The sequence below is a fragment of the Suillus subalutaceus genome (assembly GCF_016647625.1).
Source record: "Suillus subalutaceus strain FC151 chromosome Unknown DFJ58scaffold_1, whole genome shotgun sequence".
Classification (NCBI taxonomy): domain Eukaryota; kingdom Fungi; phylum Basidiomycota; class Agaricomycetes; order Boletales; family Suillaceae; genus Suillus; species Suillus subalutaceus.
The window spans coordinates 1,271,384-1,293,640 of record NW_024540250.1 but is presented as its reverse complement, the minus strand read 5'-3'; the positions used below and the strand labels follow the sequence as shown (position 1 = coordinate 1,293,640).

At 47.6% G+C, this 22,257-nt stretch overlaps 11 protein-coding genes across 11 annotated transcripts; 1 reads left to right on the top strand and 10 right to left on the bottom strand.

The window, feature by feature from the left end:
* Positions 1 to 6,009: 6,009 nt before the first annotated feature.
* Positions 6,010 to 6,372, bottom strand: DFJ58DRAFT_720826 (uncharacterized protein; the record flags this gene model as incomplete). Its single annotated transcript, XM_041384740.1, has 1 exon — positions 6,010 to 6,372. One exon carries the CDS (start codon positions 6,370 to 6,372, stop codon positions 6,010 to 6,012), a length of 363 nt encoding a protein of 120 aa, XP_041251553.1.
* Positions 6,373 to 6,585: 213 nt separating this feature from the next.
* On the bottom strand, positions 6,586 to 7,488 carry DFJ58DRAFT_720825 (uncharacterized protein; the record flags this gene model as incomplete). The annotated part of the gene is made up of 3 exons (XM_041384739.1): positions 6,586 to 6,615; positions 6,665 to 6,894; positions 6,948 to 7,488. The coding sequence occupies 3 exons, from the start codon at positions 7,486 to 7,488 to the stop codon at positions 6,586 to 6,588; spliced, it is 801 nt and encodes a 266-aa protein (XP_041251552.1).
* A 314-nt stretch (positions 7,489 to 7,802) lies between these two features.
* DFJ58DRAFT_648563 (uncharacterized protein) lies at positions 7,803 to 8,104 on the bottom strand (the record flags this gene model as incomplete). Its single annotated transcript, XM_041381478.1, has 2 exons — positions 7,803 to 7,990; positions 8,050 to 8,104. Coding segments are annotated over 2 exons (243 nt in total), but the record flags the coding sequence as incomplete, so codon positions are not given.
* A 10-nt stretch (positions 8,105 to 8,114) lies between these two features.
* On the bottom strand, positions 8,115 to 8,889 carry DFJ58DRAFT_648605 (uncharacterized protein; the record flags this gene model as incomplete). Its single annotated transcript, XM_041381481.1, has 4 exons — positions 8,115 to 8,327; positions 8,382 to 8,426; positions 8,477 to 8,708; positions 8,771 to 8,889. 4 exons carry the CDS (start codon positions 8,887 to 8,889, stop codon positions 8,115 to 8,117), a joined length of 609 nt encoding a protein of 202 aa, XP_041251550.1.
* A 140-nt stretch (positions 8,890 to 9,029) lies between these two features.
* DFJ58DRAFT_16692 (uncharacterized protein) lies at positions 9,030 to 10,136 on the bottom strand. The gene is made up of 5 exons (XM_041378985.1): positions 10,034 to 10,136; positions 9,886 to 9,976; positions 9,719 to 9,820; positions 9,412 to 9,657; positions 9,030 to 9,199 (listed from the first exon to the last, which is right to left on the bottom strand). Exons 2-5 carry the CDS (start codon positions 9,894 to 9,896, stop codon positions 9,073 to 9,075), a joined length of 486 nt encoding a protein of 161 aa, XP_041251549.1. The 5' UTR covers positions 9,897 to 9,976; positions 10,034 to 10,136; the 3' UTR covers positions 9,030 to 9,072.
* On the bottom strand, positions 10,137 to 10,592 carry DFJ58DRAFT_16691 (uncharacterized protein; the record flags this gene model as incomplete). Its single annotated transcript, XM_041378984.1, has 2 exons — positions 10,137 to 10,326; positions 10,380 to 10,592. Coding segments are annotated over 2 exons (219 nt in total), but the record flags the coding sequence as incomplete, so codon positions are not given.
* Positions 10,593 to 10,796: 204 nt separating this feature from the next.
* Positions 10,797 to 11,385, top strand: DFJ58DRAFT_720822 (uncharacterized protein; the record flags this gene model as incomplete). The annotated part of the gene is made up of 2 exons (XM_041384738.1): positions 10,797 to 11,023; positions 11,097 to 11,385. The coding sequence occupies 2 exons, from the start codon at positions 10,797 to 10,799 to the stop codon at positions 11,383 to 11,385; spliced, it is 516 nt and encodes a 171-aa protein (XP_041251547.1).
* A 268-nt stretch (positions 11,386 to 11,653) lies between these two features.
* DFJ58DRAFT_712690 (uncharacterized protein) lies at positions 11,654 to 12,533 on the bottom strand (the record flags this gene model as incomplete). Its single annotated transcript, XM_041383882.1, has 2 exons — positions 11,654 to 11,992; positions 12,024 to 12,533. 2 exons carry the CDS (start codon positions 12,531 to 12,533, stop codon positions 11,654 to 11,656), a joined length of 849 nt encoding a protein of 282 aa, XP_041251546.1.
* A 2,358-nt stretch (positions 12,534 to 14,891) lies between these two features.
* Positions 14,892 to 16,270, bottom strand: DFJ58DRAFT_753909 (uncharacterized protein). Its single transcript, XM_041387959.1, has 2 exons — positions 16,106 to 16,270; positions 14,892 to 16,048 (listed from the first exon to the last, which is right to left on the bottom strand). Exons 1-2 carry the CDS (start codon positions 16,202 to 16,204, stop codon positions 15,182 to 15,184), a joined length of 966 nt encoding a protein of 321 aa, XP_041251545.1. The 5' UTR covers positions 16,205 to 16,270; the 3' UTR covers positions 14,892 to 15,181.
* A 622-nt stretch (positions 16,271 to 16,892) lies between these two features.
* Positions 16,893 to 18,885, bottom strand: DFJ58DRAFT_753905 (glycosyltransferase family 15 protein). Its single transcript, XM_041387958.1, has 12 exons — positions 18,691 to 18,885; positions 18,327 to 18,646; positions 18,140 to 18,279; positions 18,072 to 18,081; positions 17,994 to 18,024; positions 17,893 to 17,945; positions 17,757 to 17,830; positions 17,645 to 17,707; positions 17,504 to 17,596; positions 17,350 to 17,450; positions 17,133 to 17,301; positions 16,893 to 17,081 (listed from the first exon to the last, which is right to left on the bottom strand). Exons 1-12 carry the CDS (start codon positions 18,733 to 18,735, stop codon positions 17,032 to 17,034), a joined length of 1,149 nt encoding a protein of 382 aa, XP_041251544.1. The 5' UTR covers positions 18,736 to 18,885; the 3' UTR covers positions 16,893 to 17,031.
* A 65-nt stretch (positions 18,886 to 18,950) lies between these two features.
* On the bottom strand, positions 18,951 to 21,175 carry DFJ58DRAFT_753902 (glycosyltransferase family 15 protein). Its single transcript, XM_041387957.1, has 13 exons — positions 21,001 to 21,175; positions 20,584 to 20,948; positions 20,392 to 20,531; positions 20,329 to 20,338; positions 20,246 to 20,276; positions 20,133 to 20,185; positions 20,011 to 20,084; positions 19,938 to 19,958; positions 19,843 to 19,884; positions 19,699 to 19,791; positions 19,546 to 19,646; positions 19,280 to 19,496; positions 18,951 to 19,231 (listed from the first exon to the last, which is right to left on the bottom strand). The coding sequence occupies exons 1-13, from the start codon at positions 21,058 to 21,060 to the stop codon at positions 19,182 to 19,184; spliced, it is 1,257 nt and encodes a 418-aa protein (XP_041251543.1). The 5' UTR covers positions 21,061 to 21,175; the 3' UTR covers positions 18,951 to 19,181.
* Between the last annotated feature and the right edge of the window lie 1,082 nt (positions 21,176 to 22,257).

The following is a 22,257-nucleotide window of genomic DNA, read 5'->3' as shown; positions in this document are numbered from 1 at the left end:
ACCAAGAGAGCAATGTACCACAAGAGAAAAATTTCAGAAGCGAGTGATGTTGTCAGAGCAGATGTGTATGATCTAGCCTTAAGAGACAGTCAATTTTTGAAGAAGGTGAAGGGGGGGGGGAAACAGAGCCTACCTCGACCTTAAGGGCGCATATTTTGAGTTCATCGCAAGGAGTTTAAAATCCTGCATGCATGGAATGATTCCATTGAGATGCATGCGGCTATACTAAAGTCAGAATATTAGCAGCGGACATTTGAAATCGGGACGCAGCTATGCTGTAATAGAGGGTCGCACTTGCTATGCTGTGACGTTAGGAGGCTTGCAGATGATGGCTCAGGATGGTGAGGTACCACGATGAGTTTCGGTGTAGAGGATCTGGATGGTCTGCAGCAGGAGGCGAGTAGGAAATTTACAACCAATCACAATCATAAACGTATATACTACTTACTTTGGTTTAGCATATGAAAGAAAGCGATGCCATCGGAAGAATTGACCAACACAGTGGCACATGCTGTAATGAAGGCAATACTGACGCTTAGGAGGCTCCACGAGGGTGACTCGGATGTTAAGGGTGAAGTGTTGAGGCGTAGTACAAGATTGAACCTCCAGAGCCTCTGGGAGTAAACACAACCAATCACATTGCGGAAACAGTTCGTGCTACGATTGCAAGTCAAATACAACACCTTGTAGTGCCTCCAACATCATTTGAAATGAGCTCAGATGTCTCCCTCGGAGTGCCCGTCATCGTGGTATAGGCAAACCAAGAGTATGGGCGGTGGAAGACCTGCACTACCACCAGTAGTGTTTAATGTGCAATGCTGTAAGTACTTCACATTGCTTTATCACACTGAACATCAATGGGTCGCAGAGCTAAATACTTCCACACTGGAGGAGAAGAACGCTGCCTTACACGCAACAGAAAGCTTCATACTCAAGGACAGAACGGTGACTCCCTCTACTTATCTTCTGTGCTGATTGTTTAACAAACTGCAGGGGAAAGGCTGCTCGACAGATTCCAAAATGCTCGTGCTAAGGCCAAACTCCGTGGACAGAAGAGGACTACTGGATCCCTCAGCAATGCTAAACCACTCCCTCAGTCTCTCATCACACTGGCAGCGCTTCCCCTCCCTGACTTGTCTCTGTTTCATCAAGCGTGCTCCGGATCGGAGTTGATCAACGAGTCCGATGTACTCCAGTGGGAGAAAACCACCACCATACGATTCCCCTCCTCCTCCAAACTCACCAGATGAAGATCGCTTCACTCACAATCTTGCGGACGTCATGCATGGCAGACAGTATCGTTTGGAGAAAGAGACCCTGCGCACGTTATGCTCAAATATTTGCAACAGCGAATGCGGAAGTCATCCTGCAGGACATTCAGGCGGCAGAAAGGACATTGTTGGGTAAATGGAACGAGCTTAATGAGTATGTATCGCACATGCAGGGTTGCGAAAAGACATAGGGTGATGGCGGGGTGTTATGTGCAGTGGCAGGCAAGGAAAATCTTCAACTATTGTCGGGAGGCAGACTTAATAATTCGTGGACTGAATCCATACAAGTAGATATCTATGTATATTGATTGATCTAGAGGCACGGTACAAGAAAGAACGAGAGCTCGTAGATAATGCCGTCGGTGGTGCATATCATCCTCGCAGAGTCCTGTTACTGATGTCCTCATAAGACAGCAGCAATTGCTGCCAATACCCATACTCCACAGTCATAACCATTGGTCTGGACAGGCGTGATCTCAGAAGATAGTTTAGATGCGTGTACCCAAAGACTCAAAGTATTACTTACTTTCAATGGTCGTGCTGTCCATCCGTCAAGTTCAGTTGTGACGTGATGATGTCATTGGCGCGCAATAGCAAGGAGACGAGCAATCAGCTTCATGACATCCTTGGAGTACATAAGCCTGGCGTGAAATCGTCGACACAAGTAAAAACTTACCTTAACATCGTTTTTCCAAGGTTTTTTTTTTTCGGCCAGACTATCAAAGAGGTGTAATTCTTGCTGGAGAAGCGGATAATGCACAGCACCCAATGGCCGATATTGGAGGGACGATGGATAGGAAGAATCCAGACATCTTTCTCCCAGTAACGCGTGTATGATACATTACACCATAGAATGTCGTCTGATGCGTTATATCGAATGCGAGGGAGGTCGTGGGTGGTTAACAAAGCGCAATGACTAGTGGCGACACTTTTCAGTTCTGAAAATAGCAAAACAGCGCACCCATTGATACAAGTATCATTAAGGAATGCTGTGGGTGAGGTAAGCAAGGCGATGTCCTTCGGCTCGAAAATTTGATGAGGGTATCCATCTCGTGAAGGTAGTTCTCTTCCGGTAACTGTCCCTGAAACAATGACATGCTCCTCCTTACGTGGGACGTAGGAGTCATCTATCAGCACAGACTAAAACCTAGTTAACATTCAAATGATTCCTAAAGGACTGGTGCACCTCGGGAGCCTCCCACAAGATGACAGCATGAGCGTTATGACATGATCCATTGAATCAAAGTCTCGATCCTCCTCTCGACCCAAATCATCCTCTATAACGTCAGCGAGAGCGGCATGTTCAAATTCAACTACTGGTAGGTCAAGAGGCTCAGCAAACTCGATATCACTGAGTTCTCCCTCAGGATCAGGTACTTCCAGTAACGTAGTGCTGAGCCAGTGCACGTTTGGTGATTGGACACCACCTGAAAGGGTGATGGCAATCTCCAGTGCATCCTTAGCACGGGATGTGAAGCGAAGCGAAGAGGCTAATGGGTTCGCCCAGCGCATTTGAAGTCTGAGTAATTGATTGCGGCGCTGCCCTCAGCAAGACAGATATAAGTTCACCTGTCTATGTATTAAAACAATTCATACAATATAAGAAACTTACATCCTGGTGTGCGGAGTGCAAGCTCGAGTGCAGCAAGTTCTTCCCCAAAGAAATGACATAGATTGTCGGCCTCAATACCAAGTCGCTTCTGTTCTTCTCGGCAGCGCTCTCGTTTCAGAAGTGCGCGGATGCCGTCTCTGACCATCAGCATCTTCCAACCACCGAGGAACTTGTCCTGTCGATGGTGTAATCCACACGTCTTCCATTAGACTGGGATCACTATGCAGCTCTGCAAGCTTGGTCGGGAGAGGATTAGGTAAAGGAATCCCCCAAGAAGGGTCATATAACACTTCTAAGCGCTCACAATAAGCATTAAACTTCCTGAGTGCTGTCAACAGAGCGGGTTGTGCGCTTCACAATAGCTTTGCAGGTTTGTTGATGTAGTTTAGTACCTAAACGACTATCAGGTTGATAGCAACATCACAGGTATGAATGATTTACCTAACGCCTGCTGAGCACCGCCAACTGCAACGGTCAAGTTTATCCCACTCGAAAAAGCTTGCGATTGCCCGTTTGTGGATGTTCATCTTCAAGTCAACGCGCCATCAGAAGAAGCCGAACGAAGTCCAAATTGATGCCTTCTAGTTCAGGGAATTGGTCGTGAATATGAGGGATGCATATAAAACTTCGACTTTGGCCATAAGACAATCGTGGCCTCTCTCAAGAGCCTCGAAGAGCCTCGAGAGTGTCTTGTGAGGCTGTGCCTTTCTCGAGCATGAGCCTGGTGGATTGTAGTGCTGTATCGGAGGTATTGAGGTCAGCCTGTAGGTCATACAGTGTCTAACTCCTTTTTAAGGCGAGCAGGGGCGTCTAAGAACAAATGTAACTCGATTGTACTCAATATCAACTAAAAACACTTATGTGCGTGGACTGAGAGCTGCGAGCTTCGTTGCTGAGACCACTCTGACTCAAGATCGTCGACAGAAAAGTTCGCATTGATCGAGGACGTCTTGGGCAAGCAGTTCCCTGGTCATTAACACCACGCTTGAGGCGTCGTTGAATCCAATCACCTAAGTCAGCTTGCATTTCGGATCCTATAGCTGCGGCCTGACGGTCCGATGAGCCAGAGACGTGCTGACACTGACGTTATGCAATAAGACTTGAAATCAATGACAAGAATTAAGAAGGCGTACCGATGACGACCTCTCAACACCAATTAGGCGCACCAAGCCGAGACCACAGCCTCTCGGTTCCTTCTCCATCTGAAAGACCCAGCCCAACGCACATGTGTGGGTTGTACACTAGCTGCATTCCCCCTCGTGCCCCATAGGCATGCATGCAGTGGTGGCAAAGCGCAAACGTGAGACAATACTGCGAGGGAGAATGTCATACTAAAGATGATGAGTGGATGAACTAAATGGAGACCAGATGAACTTACCTTGCTAAGGGATCGCGCAAGGACACCCCGACCATCATACAAAGCTAACAACCGTAGCATAAGATTGGATCAATGAGAACAAAATGTTCCAGGAGGGGCCACCGAATATTTCTGCTGTGCTCCTGGGAGAGTCGATGTTAGAAAAAAAAGAAGGGATATCATGACGACATACAGTGGCTCAAAAAACCGTCGTATGTTTTGGCATTTTTTCACTATCTATCTATAATATTGTGTGAGAAAAACAAACAAATGCCTCCAAAAACATGCCTTATATCTACATTGTAGTAATGGCTTCAGGGGCTTTCCATTTGAAGGCCCTACACACCGTGGGAAATCGGTGGGAGTTAGGTGGAGATACAAGCTCACAAAATGGTGACTCATGCGGACAGTTTTTTGACTCAAGTATTTACAGTACATAACCAGGTATTCTAGTATTTTGTATGACCTCCCTTGGCTTTAATTACTGCCTCTATCCTTTAGGCATACTCTCAATTAATTTCTGGCAATCCTCAGCTGTGATCTTCCCCCATTCCACTGCTACTCTCTCCCAAAGCTCCCATACTCCTTTAGGGGGGTTTTCATAGGCTTGAAGCTTTTTCTTGAGTGTTCCCCAGAGATGTTCAATGACATTGACATCAGGAGACTGTGCTGGCCAGTCAAGAACATTGATGTTATGTTCTTCAAACCATTCCCTAGCTCTTCTGGATGTGTGCTTGGGATCATTATCCTGTTGGAAAATGATATCTTCTTCATCAATCCCTGATTCTGCCAAGCTAGGCAGCAAGTGGTCATTTAAAATGTCCACATACTGCTCAGCATTCATCTTCCCCTCAACCTCAGCAAGCATTCCCACACCATTCCATCCCATACAGCCCCATACCATTAAAGAACCTCCTCCAACTTGACAGTCCCATTAACCTACTCTGTCTGTTAGGCCATCTCCCTTCTTTTCCATACATACACCTTCCCATCTGACCCAATCTATTGATTTGGTCTCATCTGACCATATAACATGCTGCCAGTCCTCTACAGTCCAGTGTTGATGAGCTAAGGCAAAGGTCCTAGTCTTCTCTGCCTATGTTTGATGGAGAGAAGAGGCTTTTTCTTCTTTGTTACTGCCTTGAGATGAGCTGCCTTGAGAACATTCCTCACAGTTTGTGAAGAGACAGGGGTAGTGATGGTGGAATTGATATAATGGGTGGCTTGGACAGCATTATCAGCCTTTCCTGTAGTGATATGTTGGATATAGCCCTTTTGTCAGTAGAGGTAAGCTTGGATGGACGTCCTCCACAAGAGTTTCCTTGTCTGGGTGGCTTTCTTTGATGAACTTGGCCACAGTGGACTTGCATATTCCAGTTCTAGAGGAAATTTGGCGAGCAGAGAGGCCAGCATAAGACAGAGAGAGGATATTATCTCTTTGAGCAGAGGAGATGGCTTTCATGGTGATTATGACTATGATACATGAGATATTCTGGTTTATATAGTTAGATATAGTCATAAAATAACATAATGACACCACTTTATAATTTATATAATAGTGGCATGATTTTTATGGTGTCATAAATAATGATTTATATAGTTTTAATATACACTCAAAAACTGTCCACATGAGTCATCATTTATAAGCCTTATATCTCCACCATATCTCCGCCGATTCCCACGGTGTGGGGCTCAAATAAAAGCCCTGAAGCCATACTACAATGTGGTATAAGTATGTCCTTGAGGAATTTGTTCATTCTCACACAATATCATAGATAGTGAAAAATGTCAAAACATGCGGACAGTTTTTTGAGCCACTGTATGAGTGCCATGATGCCAGTATCATCAAAGCTATCCATTGCCGCCTTCTGTTTTTTCCCATCGGCTGCTTCATATGCAGTTTCACATTGGTCGATAGCCTCATCAGGAACGAGGGGTACAGCCGACTTGGCAGGCCTCTTACGTTGAGCCTCTATGCGGCAGCCGACATCATCAACAAACTGCTTTGGAATGAAATAAGTGGGGTCGTAAAAGCGGGGGCAATCCCCTGCCGCACGCCGATGGCAGTGGTGGAAGTTGCCATCTGTGGCAGTGTGAATGTCTCCTCCGTCAGCAGTAGGTTTCCCGAACATTGTCCCTCCGAAACATGCAGGACACCGTTGAATAAGTATGGGTGCGCAGCGGCCTCTACATAGGGTAGACAGAGGTGACGAGGTTGAGACGTGATCCTCTGTTTGAGGACGAAGGGTCACCACCCGGTCACGGCTATTCTGCAGGGCTTCTTCGACTTGACGTTCGATTTGGACTTGAAGAATGTCGTACCATTGTACGGCATAGCCCAGGCCTCAATGAAAAGGATCCTGAATAATTTCCCCCTAGTGCAACTAATCAGTTTAAACATATGCTGCATCATGAATAACTTACTCGGGTGTCTGTCATGACGAAACCTCTGCGAGAGTAGTGCGTTTTTAGAGCCGACGCTAAGGCATTGATGGCATCACAGGACCGTTTGAAAAGTGCCCGATAGAATGACAGAAGTTCGATTGAGACAGCCATACGAGGTTGTGAGGGAGCGGTTGGAAATAGACCATGGTGAAGGAGGACTTGGGGAAGCATGGAACATCTACAACTGAGGACATCAATAGACGTAAATCCTGAACGGTGTTCATCGGTCAACATGGTGTTAAGTCGTAGATAAGAAACCTACTGTCAAAGAATAAACACACGATTGATGTTCGCTTTTGAGGGCACAAAAGCGTTGCACATGCAGAGATAACCCTGGGGGTGATCTCCAGTGCTGTTGCTAGCGTTTGTGCCGAATATTTGAGATGAGGTTCGATAAGGAAGGGTATTAGCGTTTTCCAGCTGCTATACGACAAATCCGTAGCCTTGTCAGGCAAAATGCGGCGTTTGACTGGAGATTTCTCTCCAAGTATGTCGGAAGGAGGTTCTGATGGGATTTCAAAGTCTGGATCAGGGATTTCGGCAAAAGCGTCAGTCTGGCTGGTGTCAGAGACAGTTTCAACTGCATCTACAGTGGGAACTTCACTCTGTTGAGGCTCAGGGTTCATCAGTTGCTGCATACGAACTAGCAGTTGACGGTGTTTGGCTTGGGCGCCAGGTAACTCGACATGTTTCTGAGTTTTTTTCTTGTCTCTGGGTTTCTTCGGGCTGACGAAGTGGTGGCCTAGTCCAGACGACACACATTGAGCTCCACGAGTAGGAGCGTGAGCACTGATTGAGACCATGGTGAAAGGGAGAGTGCGAGGGAAAATTATGACTCACTAACTCCTCAAACTTAGCGACAATATAGACATCAGAGGCTCTGATTCCTGTGACGTGAGAGCCCCGAGAGCATATAGAGATCACCCCGCTCGAGGCGAGCGAGGATCGCTGGAGGTGTGCAATAACGAGAGGAGGGTAGTTTCAGGCAGCACGAGCGCCACGGGAGCCACGCCAGGAGGTGCTGGATGAAATGAACGAGGCATGTTATTAATAGAACGGTGGGAGGGCGCACCTCAGAGGTAAGTTTCCCACAACATAAAAACCCTACCTCAAAGGTCTATATTGATACTGAGAAGTAATGCCTGAGGTGACTATTGGCCTCTGAGATTCGGTCACCTGAAGCAATCTTTCGAAAGAGGTAGCCCGACGTGACTTTCGACTCCTTCAGCCAGGCAGCAAGTGCTCTCACTGGGCAGAGGTGTGCCTCAGACGATGAAAAGGGCCAGAGGTGAAACGGTTTGATGTCTAGGCAAGTGGGCACATGCATGAGTCAATAGTTCACGGTCAAGAGTGGAGTCACATACCGCCATTTTGATGAGTTTTGCGGAAGGGAAGGTGTAGCACTATCTGGGTATCGTGCACGCGAAGATCAGTGTACCTGTATCTTCAGAACCTCGTCAAAACGAAGCATGCATATGAATGCCACAGTATAGGCAGCTGACAGAAGCCGCCATACACGCCCACCACCCCATTGACTCAGGTCATTACCAGAGCCACCATGCACGCGCTCGCCAGGCTGGTAGGCACAAATGGTCCAATTTTCGGGGAGGTGGTTGTAATGATACAGTTTTAGCAATATTTCCTGTCAATTTCGCTAATCAGTCAATTTCAGAGCTGGGGGCACCCAAAAACTCACCGAGGTAATAGCCCGGGCACTGTTTGCAACCTCGCCCGCTTGCACCTATGAAGAAGAGAAGGTGAATCATGCGGGCAAAGGGAGAAGAACAATACTACCTTGCGCCTGCGGAGCGAGCACATGTAGGATGATACCTCGATGGAAATGGAAGGGTTTCCAACCATCAGCCCACCTCCAATATCCGACTCGTGCCATGTCAGATTGCCTAGACCACTAAGCCTCCCAAATGCGTATGTCATGGACGCCCACATCTTCTGTGCATGCCCATAGGTGCCCCGCTCGACATGAGATGGCTTGGGTGTGCCATCGAGGTTGATTGAGTCACACCTGCCGCAGAAACACGTTGACCATCAGCAATTGGTCATACTGGATGGAACCATACCACTCACGCACTCATGATCCAGGCCACGATCAACCACGGTGTATCAGACCGTGGCTTTTTGCTGAAAAAATCTTCGCTCGGCCCCAAGAGATGGAGGCCTCTGAGAAAGGACACACACGAGTTCATCAGCCTGTCAAGGATGAGTGCCACTTTGGCCGTTAACAAGAAAGAACCTCCCGCACCTCTTATATTCGGCATTGGTGCCCTCCGTGACACCCTTTGAGGCCTCCATCAGCGTGGACTGCAATGTCGTATTGATCGAGCTGGCGCCAACTGCGTGACGCGACTCTGAAGTAGTGGACGTGATGTTCATGTTGCTCTTGCGTGGTTCAGCGAGCATAGTCTCTTGTTCCGCAGTGAAGTCCTCGGTGATGTCGTCCATTTCAGGACTGCTGACAGTAGCAGGCATGAGCAGGCCATGCAGACCTGGAAAACTCTGGACAGCATCAATGATAGTTGCCATTGTCAGTGGTCAACGTCCAAGTTGAAGAGGGCTGAGACCCCTTTGTTGCCAGGCCAATTTGCAATTTGGCGGGTCTCTGATATGCAAATGCAAACACTCAGCATGCGGGACAGTAGAAGGATGCCTCATGGTTGACATAACAGAGCGAAACTTGATAAGAGAGCTGGACCAGTCCTATGACTCACATGCGAACCGTCTTAGCGCCCATGAGGACCATCTTTTTCGCGTCTGGCAGGCTCTGCTTTCCCTCATGCCCCCTGGGCTTTGCAGGCAGTTCTGACCATCCACCAGAGGTTTCTTTGGCAGAAAAAGACAGTCTCACCTGCAGTAACATCGTGAGCCCACATTCTTCCGAGAACAGTGACTCACCAACAGCCCAACGGCACTCGATCGTCATATCAAAATTGGCAGCACTCTGCGAGTTGTCGGCCCTTAGCAAGATTTATTTCAAGTTAGGTGCGTGGCAAGCAAGATCGAAGTCGTGTTACTTACCGTTGCAATTGGTCGCCAAATCGCCCTGATCCCACCGGTCCAACGCTCCCGCAGCGGATCCAAACAGAGATGTCACTTAGAGATCTGCAGGAAGGGCCCAAACTTCAGGGGAGCAGAAGAAAGGAAGGTTGACAGCACACTCATGCACCATATAACATGGGACTCACCCTCCGAGCATTGCTCTCTTTTCCCCCACCACTCCATCCTCGAAATCCTGCCAGTGGTATTGATTCTGCAACCACACAGCACACTCCTTTACTACATCCGTCCGTCAGCAAAACACGATGCCTTCGGTGAGTAACGCAAACCACCTACGATCCTCGATTTCCGCCCCTTGCCGTTCCGTGATGCGTGGCGTGTCAGTGTTCCGCGCTAGCCTAGCGCTCTTGTTTTCTCTTGCAGTCCCCCAATAGAACCGGTTGGGGTTGCCAGGGGTTGGCTAGAGAGGGCTGAGCGAGCGAGCAACGGTGGATCCAGATCGGAGGTGCCTTGAGCTGACGGCTCGTATGGCATGGGCCCAGGAGGAGATGGGCGGGTCACGACCAGTAACGATTGGTCACGCGTGACTCGACCGTCGTTTTTCCGGTTTGAAACCATACTTCTCATCTCTGTTTCCACATCAGGATACTATTATTGATAGAATTATTGAGTCAAAACATACTTGCATCCCACGGAACGTGTCCTCCGTCCTCTGAACGAAGTAGGTGCGAAAATTATATGAACTGAATGATTTCGCCGTCCGCAAGGTGGAGGCGTAGAGATCTAGTACGGCCTTACGGGCAGGTGGAGTCGCCATTGTTTGGAAACAGAGATGAGAAGCAAAGCAAGGAAACTTCAAGTTGGTGGTGAATGCGTGTACAACGCTTATATAAGCGGAAGATTTGTTTGAGTCAATTATTAATAAGGCCACTCATTTTTGAAATTGCACATACGAAGTCTCTTGAACAGGGGTTTTTCACCACGAGCACCAAGTAAGCTCTGTCAAAAATTGTGATGCCGATATGACTTACTAGGGCAGCTGCCCATTTAATGGGTGGTGCCAAACAAAGTCATCATTACTGCGTTATCTGATGCGCCCATGTTTGTCTGTGGCGTCAATCTCGATGCGTACAAAGTTCAAACCAGAGTATACCGTCATTTCGAGCGCCTCGAGCACTATCAATTGCCATGCCCCCATCGCCAAGGTCGTCATGACAAATTTGGCATCGAACAGATGCTTTCACGTCCAGTATTCGTGCGGTGGACATCACTGACATCAAATCCGTCGCCAACATCATTCCAACCTACACTGAAGCAGCGGAGGTTGTCGGAATGATAATCCCTTCACGTGTGTCATCATTTCCTTTTGATCTGTTGGTTTGGCCCTGAATGTTTGTAGTGGTCTTGAATTTCGTATTCCGGTCGTCAATGCGTCCTGCATCGACCTTGTTGTGAAGCTCAAGAGTACCACAACTTACAAGGCCATCACAACTGCCATGAAGGAAGCCGAAGAGGGTCCGCTCAAGGGTATCTTGTCTATCCCTGATAACGTTCTGGCGTCTACAAACTTGCTTGAGCGTACCGAGTCGGCCATTTTCCATCTTGGGTTTCAGTTCGCGGTCTCTGATCGTTCCTTCAAGTTGGTCGCATACTATGCCAATGAGTGGGCATACTTGAAACGCGTATGAGATTTGCTTGCGTATGTGGTCAAGAAGGATGCGGAAAGGTGAGTGCCATTGGAAAGGAAATGTGTGTTGCTCAAATATTTTTACTTGTTAGTGTATGGTACTATTAGTGTGAACACGTAGAATCGCTGTTATTGATATTGCCGTAAGGAGCCAGGACTTGCTTGCAAAGTTAAACATGGTTTGATAGAGTCATACAGTTGCATATTGGACATATCCTAATTGCCCTAGAATGGCTAATGACTACAGCAGAATTTTAGCATATATTGACCTATTGATCCTTCTCTTTCTGAACCTCCTCAGTCATCATGTTCGTCAGTATTCTAGCCAGTGCTCCCGCGATTTCGCTCGCCTTTTCCCTATCGCACTCCCGCAACTTGCGCACGATGCTCGAGTTAAACTTGTCGGGGTGGAATCTAAGTATTTCTACCTTCAGTCGGTCTTTGCGCGACTTGGTCTCCATCCCTGGGCGGAGGGGGTGGAAGATGAATTCCTCCACGTTGCGGCGGGAGATATCATCGGGGGATGCGCAGCCTTGCTGAAAGGTGGGCCACGGCATCTCGAAGAGCATGACTGAAGTCAACTTCTGACTCAGCTTGAGCTCTTGCCACTTTGCGTCGTAGAGCTGGAAAAAAAGCGACGAGATCCGCTTGAGCTTTGTTGCGAAGAAGTTCTTCTTGGCGCTGCCTCTCTTGCCGTCGAGCTTCTTCGCGAAGGCGCTGCTCTGCTTGCTCACGGGCGCGACGTTCAGCTTCCTCCTGGGCTTTACGGAAAGCCTCTCGTTTGGCCTGGAGCTCGCGCTCGCGCTGCTCACGAAGACGCGCCAGTTCCTCTGCACGACGCCTAGCTTCTTCTTGTCTGCGCCTGGCTTCCTCTTGTCTACGCTTCTCCTCCTCTTGCCGCTGACGTTCCTCCTCCAAACGGCGCAGCTCCTCCTCTTCCTTCTGCCTCCGTGGTTTATCCTCCAATCGGAGGGCAGCTTGGCGGTCGCGCTCCACGTGCTCCAACTCACGCCGCGGACCCAACGCTTCAGCGCGTGCGACTACCTCTCTGGCATCTCCAAGCGTGTGACTGCGTAGCTGATCGACGCGGAGGTCCTCGAGCTGCTTGAGGAAAATGCGATCTTCGGCGGTCATACCACCGGCTTGCATAGTCTTAAGAGCGACATTTTCGAGGTCCTTGAGAGCCGACGCTGCTTTTTTCGCGCCTGAGCTTTGCTGGGTTGCAGAACCGGGGGCCTTTGCGACGGAGTCCTGGACGAGTGACTGTGAGATGGTAAGTGAAGCGTTTGTGGCAGTGTTTGCGGCGCGGGTGGACGATTTGACTGGGGAAAGCCTTGGGCGCGCTCTTCTTGAAGACCTTTGGAACAGTAGCCTTCATGGGTGGACGACCTACACGGGCGGTGTTGGCTGAGGGACGAGAGTAAGGGTTCTTCAAGGAGGGGTTCAACATCCTGAATCCAGCAGGTGTTTGCGCGAAGAAGGGGATATGACGGTATGGCGTCTTAGGGAACATATTTCTTGAAGGTGGTTGGGCGTGGACAAAGTGTCTTGAGTGTTGTGTTGTGATCTTGGAACATCACGTTCGTATGGGAGTGCGACCTTTAACGGCTTCAGCTGTGGACATTCTTGTCCACAAGTCATGCTAAAGTTGTGTGGATCAATGGATTTCCTGAGGAGTTTCGGACTCCGCAACGAGGTAGTGGAGATGATAACATATTCTACTTCTCCGATAAGTAATGTGGACGACCGGTTTCGATCATCAATGGTAGTCAGAGGAAAAACTGACAAGTTACTTGTGGCCACTGTATAAGGTTCGCACCCCTTGGAAGCTCATTGGCATTTCCCTTCCTTGGTAACAGTGGGCATGCCACAGCTGGCAGTGGCCATGCCAGCTTCAGGCGTCAGCAGTCAGTCTCGCGATCAGCAACGTACCGACATATGAAAGTTATTCACGATGTGTTACTAATGGTTCAAAGGCACTTATACATGATGGGTTTGACACAACCTGCTTGCGGATTCCGGTTGAGTCTCTGAAATAGCAGAACATGTACGATTGTCATAATAACGAAGTAGAGCTGATGAAACTTCCTAATGTTATTGAATATATTTGGATGTGCGAAATGGCTATCAACCTCGAGCTCATGATGGATTGCATCAGCATCCATCAGATTCGCAAGTACTCAGATCCTTACGATATTACTTTCAATCCTTATGACATTATACCCCGATGTTCGACTCGGAGGCAAAGGGCATGAGACAACCATTAATGTTGCAGGGCATACACTTGGAGGTATTGTCACGGTGTTGAAAATCCGAGTCTTCTGTCCAACGTTTGCTGTGTTTGCACCTATTCTGTTTCTATTTCTGCGTTCCGGTGTCATGCTGAGGTTAACGTCGAGCCTTGTTTGGATTTGGAGACCCTTGTCAGCGGATGAGCTGTTATCCTCCCCAGACCTAGGCCGGCGACTCGAACTGAGAGTGCCGATAATCACTGAGACGCCAGCAGGTTTCTTCGGTGAACACATCACGCATAGGCCTGTGTTAGATCGATAATTTAACTATCGGAACTCCTTCAAGTCAGGCAAGAACATACTTGGCATCGCGCACGGCTTTTCAAACCTTCGTGTTGTTCAAGTATTCCGCGTGTGTAACACCGCCTCGCAGATCCATAATCAAGTCTCTCATACATACACTTGATCCAACCGAGGACTTACAGTTTCTACTTCGTTTCATATGACAGTGCTTATGGCTGTGAATCAAGATAGGAACGAATATTCATCCACATTATGGCTCAAGATGGTGGTGGTATATCTAGCAGAAACGCCCCTGTTACACCACCATCAAGTTCGCTACCCCCTCACTCCCATCCCTCGAATATGACCCTAGTTTCAAATAATCCCAGCTGGTGGCCGACGATTGATTCGACAGCGCGGATTGCTGTAAAGTACTTCCGTGAGTTGCAGCGACTCGGACAATCGACAGGGAGGACCACCAGGGATTCTTTCATGGTGTTAATACAAACTCACGTGGTTTGCTTCACAAGGTGAACTTGCACTTTCAATGCAGTTATCTTGTGTTGCTGAAATTCCGCACATGATAGCTTTATTGCCGTTTCTTGTTTCAACCTCGGTTGTTCGTCTTCAACGATCTCGGTGTGCTGAACTATCTCTGCATGCGACTACGGTTCACCGTTTCTATGGCACTCTTATTCCATGGAAACCCAGCTGTATTTTCGCGCTCGTACAGATGTTTGTGGGACCACGCCTCATCCATAGCGTTCGAAAATATCACGCTAATCTCGTAGCCGACTTCGATGCAGGACCCGTCATGATTCAGGAGGGCGTGCGTGTATCGATCACGACTGGTAGTGGTGTGTAGCACGTCCACGAAACACTCCAAGTAACTTAGACCTGTTAGTAGTCTGAAGTCGAAGTTTTATGTGGTACATATGCAAGTTACTTGTACCTTGAATTGTATTGGCCTACTTAGGGGAGACTGATTCTGCGCTTCGCTCTGTCAGCATGCATTCGTCACTGATAAACGACTACTTATCCAACCGCAGAACTTATCCAACCACGCATTCACTTGTAAAAAGAATAAGTATTAAGAGCACGTGAAGGTAATGTGAACTAGGCGTACGAGCGCGCAATATCAAATAATGGAGAAGAGAAGGTAAAAAAATCGAGTAATGACCTCAATCGTATAAAAAAATGGAGGGGTGAGGGTGAAAAGTTCGAGCACGATTGAATTATATCCACAAAAAATGCTCACTATCTTCTCCCCAGTCCACTCATCGCCTACGCCATCTTTGCCTGCATGAAGCTAAACTTGAAGCCAAGCCACATCACCCAGTCCCGCGCAGTGGTAGCCGAGATTGGGAACAGCCATGATATCTTCTTATCCGGCATCCCCATAAATGAAAGCATGTTCTTAGTTAATGCAATCACTTCTAGAGCGCGTTTATGCCTCTCCTCTGCAAATTCACGCAAGATATAATCAGCGTCGACGCTGGAGGGCTGCGAAGCAGACGCGTTTATATGCTTTACGAGAGCCTCTCCAAGGAACACTGCGTCACGGATGCCGAGGTTCATCCCCTGGCCGCCGGCGGGAGAGTGGATGTGCGCCGCATCTCCAACAAGAAGGATGATGCCACCGTGTTTCGTGGTGATGTTATCAGCTCCTACTGTAGCACCCTGAAGCTCGTCTCCACCAAGCCGAGTGAAGGTCTTGTCAGCGATGGCGGAATGCGTGCGGAACCGAGTTGACCATATAACTTCCTTGATGCGTACTGGTGTGGAATTGGGATTGATTGAAGCGTCTGATGAGAGGAATGTGGGTCCGAATCGATCGACGAGGTTCTGTAGATACTCCTTGCTCGGTGAATGCGGTATCTCTCCATCCACCAGAGGGACTCCTGCGCCAATACGGTATATCTGATCCTGGACTTCCTGCCCGTTCTTGGCGAGTAAGTCATTGAACGAGTTGGGCAAAGGTACGCAAAGGAAGAAGCTCTCGGGCGACATCGTGCCTGAAAACTCCATGCCATTGTTGTGTTTGCCTTCATAGACAACATCCGCAAGGACCATTTGATCCAGGTTGGTAATCCTATCACCCTTCTCACTAGTCTTAGGGTCTGTGAAACCGATACCCGCCATCCGACGAACCTGTCAGCGAAAAAGAAATAGTCAAAACTAGTACAAGTGACAGGAGATGAGACTTACAACAGAACGAGCGCCGTCTGCGCCGATGACATACTTTGCAGTGATGGTCTTTCCATCTTCGAATGTGACATCAGTGAGATTGTCTTCATTTTCGTTCATCTTCAAGGAGGCAACTTTGCATGGCCGGTGAACTGTCACACCATAGCTTTTGAATTTCTCACCGAGAATGTACTCGGTAAGATTCTGTGGGATGATGAGGGCATACGGGTGACGGGTGTATTTGTCGAGAGACGAGAGGTTGGTGGAAATGATATTTGAAGAGCGGTTCCCAAGATTGACGTTCCTTGCTTTGGTTCCCTTCTCTGCAATTTCTTCCCCGCAATCTATGGTATCTAGCGCCTAAACAAAACAAGTGTGTATTATGACCGACAGTTGTAATACATGAATGTATGTATGGATCATCTTGTCTTCTATGAAGCCCGCCTTGACTCAAACTAGACTCATCAGACAGCCGTCTCCATTGCACGTAACACTAAAAGCCATCTCATTCTTCGTGGATTGCGCGTCTAAAACGGCCGGCGGGAACGGCGGACTGGTGGGGTACGCCTCACACCAGGGCATTCGCGAATCCAGAGGTGCAATGAGAACACTAGGGGTCCTTACACTAGAATGTATTGTCCTACATAGAGTACCACTCTGCAAAGGACATAAATTGGAATTAAAAATGAATAAAAACTAGACGCATCGTTACAATTCCATGAGTGATAACTGGGGCAGTCATGCATTTCAAGTTCATATCTTGCAGGACCGATATTATTCGCAATCCATTCTGTAGCCTTAGTCAAACACCGCATCATTGATTAGGTGCAATACGGCCCATCGTGAGTAAGCCCGAGTATACAGATCGTGGAGTGCGATATCTAGTGTCGTAGGAACACGTTGTCCACTGCTAAGAATATACGCTCTGACAGCACTGATGTCTCGGTCTACGAGAATATCTTATCGTATCGGTTCAGGCATGAATACCACTCATAATCTAAACAAATCAGCTTCAGTGGTGGTCCAACATTTGCACGGAGATACTTGCCGAAATTCTGACCGGGGTCGCACCAACATTTTCCTTTTGCGTGCAAATTTCCCTGTGGACAGTGCTGGAAGGGCTCATGTCGATACCCGATGTCATTGAAGAAGTGAATCTGCTCCTTCTTTGCGAACAGTGCGGCTCCGATACTATGGACTGGTGCATCTCCCCAACGCTATTCCAAATAAAACTATGTTCCGAAGAGTGCAAATACAAGACTCACCTCATAGTAGAATCCACCCTTCTCATCAAGGTATTCGAAGAATTTGGAATATGCCTCGCCTCGCCAGAAGTCAAGATCCGCAATCTCAAAGTTGCTCCAGACTGGCCATGTGATTTTATTAGCACGGGGAAGCGTGTGATGCGTAGTAACCTACAGTGACACAGATTGTAGGTATCTCCTCCATCATCAGAGAGAAATCCCATCGCGTTGCCGGGAGCCACGAGGTCAGGATTAGCAGTAATAAAAGCTAGAAGAAGGTGAGATTGAAATCATAGTGAATGCCGAATACGCTTACTCTTTACATCGTCCCATAGTGTCTGGATAGTGGATTGGTATTCGTATAGTGATATGGTGAAGCCTGTTGATATTTGAGACTAGCGTATAATTGAAAGCATCATTTGATTCACCATACACCTTATTTTGGTCTTGCATCATGAGAAAGGGATCATAGTCCACGTCGCAGAAAAGTTTGATGTCTGGCCTGATTGCGGAAGATAAAGTAAGCCGAACTACATCGCGTCTCCTTCGGTTGCGTCTACTCACTCAACTCTCCAATAGTACCGGTACTGTTGTAAGAGCTCATGCCGGTAGAAGAACTAGGAACTGGTCAGACGACCTCGCCAAAACGCATTAGGATCACGTACGCCAGAGTTAAAGCGACACATGTTCCGGTATCTAGGAGCAGTCAGCCAGAAGCAGCGATGACGGCTTAGCATACGCACGGAACACTCCCTAGGAAATTGTCAGACTACATGTACACCATTAGGCTTGAAACTGTAAGATTACGCACCTCCGTAAATTACATTGTTCTTAACCATGTCTGCACGGGATTTGCTTGCTTTGTCTTCGTCAACCCACGATGGTTGATGCCAATGGTCGGACGGGATGAGACCGAATTCCACTTTAGAATTGGTTAAGGCCAGTATGTGGCTTTGTGGCCTGTCAGCAGCTTCAATAATTCAAGCGTAAAAACGCACTCCTTGAATTCCTGCGAAAAGGGCTCGTCGTTGAGGAAGACATAAGGATACTGGAACTTCCTGTTGAACCTATCCTCCATTTGCTTCATACTGCTCATGATTCCCATAACGTCAGTGTTCCGTGCGAGCACGACGAATGTGGCGTTCGCTTTGCGGTCTTGCAAGTCCATGGGTGAATCGGGCTTGTAGTACTCGTCGGGCACGGGTGTTTTGTAGGGAGGGTCTGACTTCGAACCAGTCCATTGCTCTGCTATATTTGAGATGGATGTCGCTTTTCCGTATTCTTCATGCGTAAAGCTCAGAATGTAGTGAATTGAAATCTGTTTCTTGTCAAGCTAGCCAAATTGTTGGCATGAACACGTACAATAGCACCCAAGACAAGCAAGATATAGCGCATCGGCGTCATCATCTCTACAGAGTTGCTAGTCCCTTGGGACCTTTATTAACACAAAAAAGAACTGGATGGTAAATGCAAAAAAAAGAATGATGAGGATGCAAGACTGCTGTTGGTCGCACTGGAAGGATTGTCAGCCGCGCCAAGCCAACCCACGCCTATAATGAACTGCGCTTTGCGGCGTGGGCCGGTCTGGGCCGGTTTCAAAGTTTTTCCTCGAGCTCCACGTGGTTTGTTCCCTTCATTTCTCTGGATGTACATTCGGTCCAATAAAAATATCAAGCTACATATCGTCCCTGTTGACCGTGCCTGGTCAATATATGTAGTCATGATCATAAAAATATGCATTACTAGGGTCAAGCGACTTAGATTAATTTATCCTGTAGTAGCCTGCAGTAGCCTATGGTAGAAATACACGTATGAAGTTGTAACGTCTACTACATCCAATCAACCGAAGTCATCTAATCTTGCAACCGCATAAAGTGCCTGAGGCACGAATTTTGCGCAAAATCTGTGCCGTCGTTAGTTTCACCAGGAGAACCATGGAGTATTATCGCACCGAAGTTATCATTTGGATCACACGAACAGTGTCCTTCCCGCCACTGTTTACCTTGCGGACAATGAGCGAATTCAGCGTGTTTATAACCTGCGAAGGGATCAGCTACGAATACTAAACGACATGACCAAAGCTTGCCTATGTCCTTAAAGAAATGTATTTGATCCTTGCGCGTGAATAAGGCTGCGGCGATGCTATGAACAGGTGCGTCTCCCCATCTCTGTGTATGGCAGTCAGCGAATATGAAAAGAAAAAGAGATGAAACTTACCTCGTAGTAGAACCCTCCTGTGTTCTCGAGGTACTCGAAAAATTTCGTGTAGGCTTCGCTCCTCCAAAAATCCATATCTGCAATCTCGAAGTTTGACCAAACTGAGTGGGCGTCAATGATCATTTCTAAACCATGAGATCGAACGACTCTTACAGTGACACATGTTGTAGGAATCACCCGCATTGTCAGATAGAAAGTCCATTGAGTTGTCTGGTGACACATATTGAGGATGTTCTGCGATGAAATCTGCCAAATAGGTTCACTCTCAAGTTACCGTGCGTGATTATTAGTGCCTACCTTTCACCGTGGACCACAACGAGGGTATAGTTGGTTCCCATTCTGTTGAGAGCGCGATTCATGCTATTATTAATGCAGCGGAGATGAGAATTTACCTGGCATGGATATCGTGAAGCCTGCCCTTGCATAAATTTAGCAGCTCAACCAGGTATAATGAGAATAACTCACCATAGACTTTGTCGTGATCCTCCATGAATAGAAAGGGGTCATAATCCATGTCACAGTAGTATCTAACATCAGGCCTACAGAATGGGTCAGCACCCGATTCATCTATATGGTCAACGACTGACTCTACTCTCCAGTACCACTTATATGGCGTTAAGAGTTCATGACGGAAAAAGAACTGTAGAAAGAAGGTCAGCCAACGAAAATTCTTTCTAAACCAGCACCGTGGGGCGCTTACCCCTGAGTTAAATCGGCACATGTTGCGGTAACTAATAGCTGAGGATGAGAAAGTACCTGAATGAGTTGCAAGGATATACGTACGAAACACTACCTGTGATTTCAATGGTAAGATAACAAAGAAGGTCTGACGAATGATGAACTTGCCGCCATAAATTACACCTTGTCGCACTAGCTTATTGCGTCCCTCCTGAGCTCGTCCTTCATCTATCCAGTCCGGCTGGACCCAGTTCTCGCGAGGGATCAACCCAAAAGATACATCTGCGTCGGTTAACACACTGACACGCCTGACAAAGCGTGAGAAACCAACTGCGCAAGATAGTGACACGGTACATATACCTTTTGAAATCGGTAGTGAAGGGCTCGTCGTTCAAAAACACCCAGGGATAATTGAACTTGCGATTAAACCTCGCCTCTAGCTGTTCTACACTTGATATCACGCCATTGAGATCGGTATTACGAGCCAGCATTACCAACGAAGCGTTGGCTCTGTGGGGAGGGGGAGAGACTTGTGGAATTACATTTCCAAGGAAGGGTGACGGTTTGCTCTTTGATGAAGAAGACAACTTGGATGGTGTTTCGTTTGTCTGTTTGACATCCGAAACCACCACAGGGTCCTCGTGTATCGACCATTGCGCAGACAAAGTTTTGGAAAATGTGTAGTTGTCTTCGCGACCAATAGTCATAAAATAGCACACAATCAGCTATATGTGAAGCTGAGTATAAGGTAGCAAAATGAGAATGTCTTTGACATACCACAGTTGTGAACGCAATGACGATAGATCTACGGTGTGCGGCAGTCAATGGGAGAGCCATACTTGCGCCCTGATGCCAGTCAGCGAGCAAGTGTCGTCAACTTAGGGACGAAGGGGATTGAGATAGCAAGCACTTATGTATTATATCAATATGACGCTTGGGAATAGAAGTGAAAGAATAAGTACTAACGATACAATTTTATGCCAAAAAATGTACTATCACGCAGCCACGCTTCCCATTAATGGAGCTGCGCAGCATTGATGCGATACCTGGTGATATACCTGGTGATACAATAACGGATGTGAAATTAAAGCTGCTATCCGGCAACTATCCGGCAGCTGCCAGCGTTTCCACGGTATTGCCTCAACGATTGACGCAGAAGCTAAGTTCGACGTTAGTTGATGGTGTGGCGCCTTGACAGAGTACAGATTTCTGAAATACTTACTCGGAATTAGGACTAGTTTCTGACTGTGTTGCATATACATTGCATTGTCTGAACCAGCCTCACCGGTCACCGCCCGAACACACTATATAAAGATCGGATAACAGCATCTGCGCGGGGACCACTAACTCCGAGTCATGTCTTGACAGGCTTTGGACAGGCCGGTCAGCGCAAGCACGCTAGCGTCACTTGTTTCCGCACGCTGGGAGATGTGACGGTAAAATAATAATGCGTGGAAACTAACACCGTTTGCCAAAAAGAGAAACAGCCTTCAAGCTCAGCGCTTAACTTGAGCCCAGCTGGGGAACATAGAGATCAGCCGAATGAAAAGCGTGGTCATAACTCACATGGTATGGTCTAATAGTGCACTCCTTGGTCGAACTCGGAGAATTTTCGATAACAATGCTTTATGGTCTTCTTAGACGCGGGTGGCCACCACCACACGTCTTCCCGTCGCGCGAAAACATAAAAGCCGCGAAAAATTTTTTCGTTCAGAGGTCCGCGAACTATAAATTGCGATTGGACGCACCTGGTTGAGCATACGTTATGTATCACAGCTAACTGCTGACGGCGCCGCATATTTGAGCCTATATGCCTAGCAGTACTAAACTAGGGTGATCTGTCTTACTGACAGTCCGCCCCACGATATCATGATGGATGGACCTGGCCTTAACCTAATTTCCAAGGTAGGAGTTGTATGATGACGAGACTGAACTAGCTGCATCCGTGGCTCCAATACTGAGACGCGGACGGAACTGAACTGCTGCCGCCTGGGTAAACTTTTGAAATTCAATTAGTATTTAGTGATCCTCGAC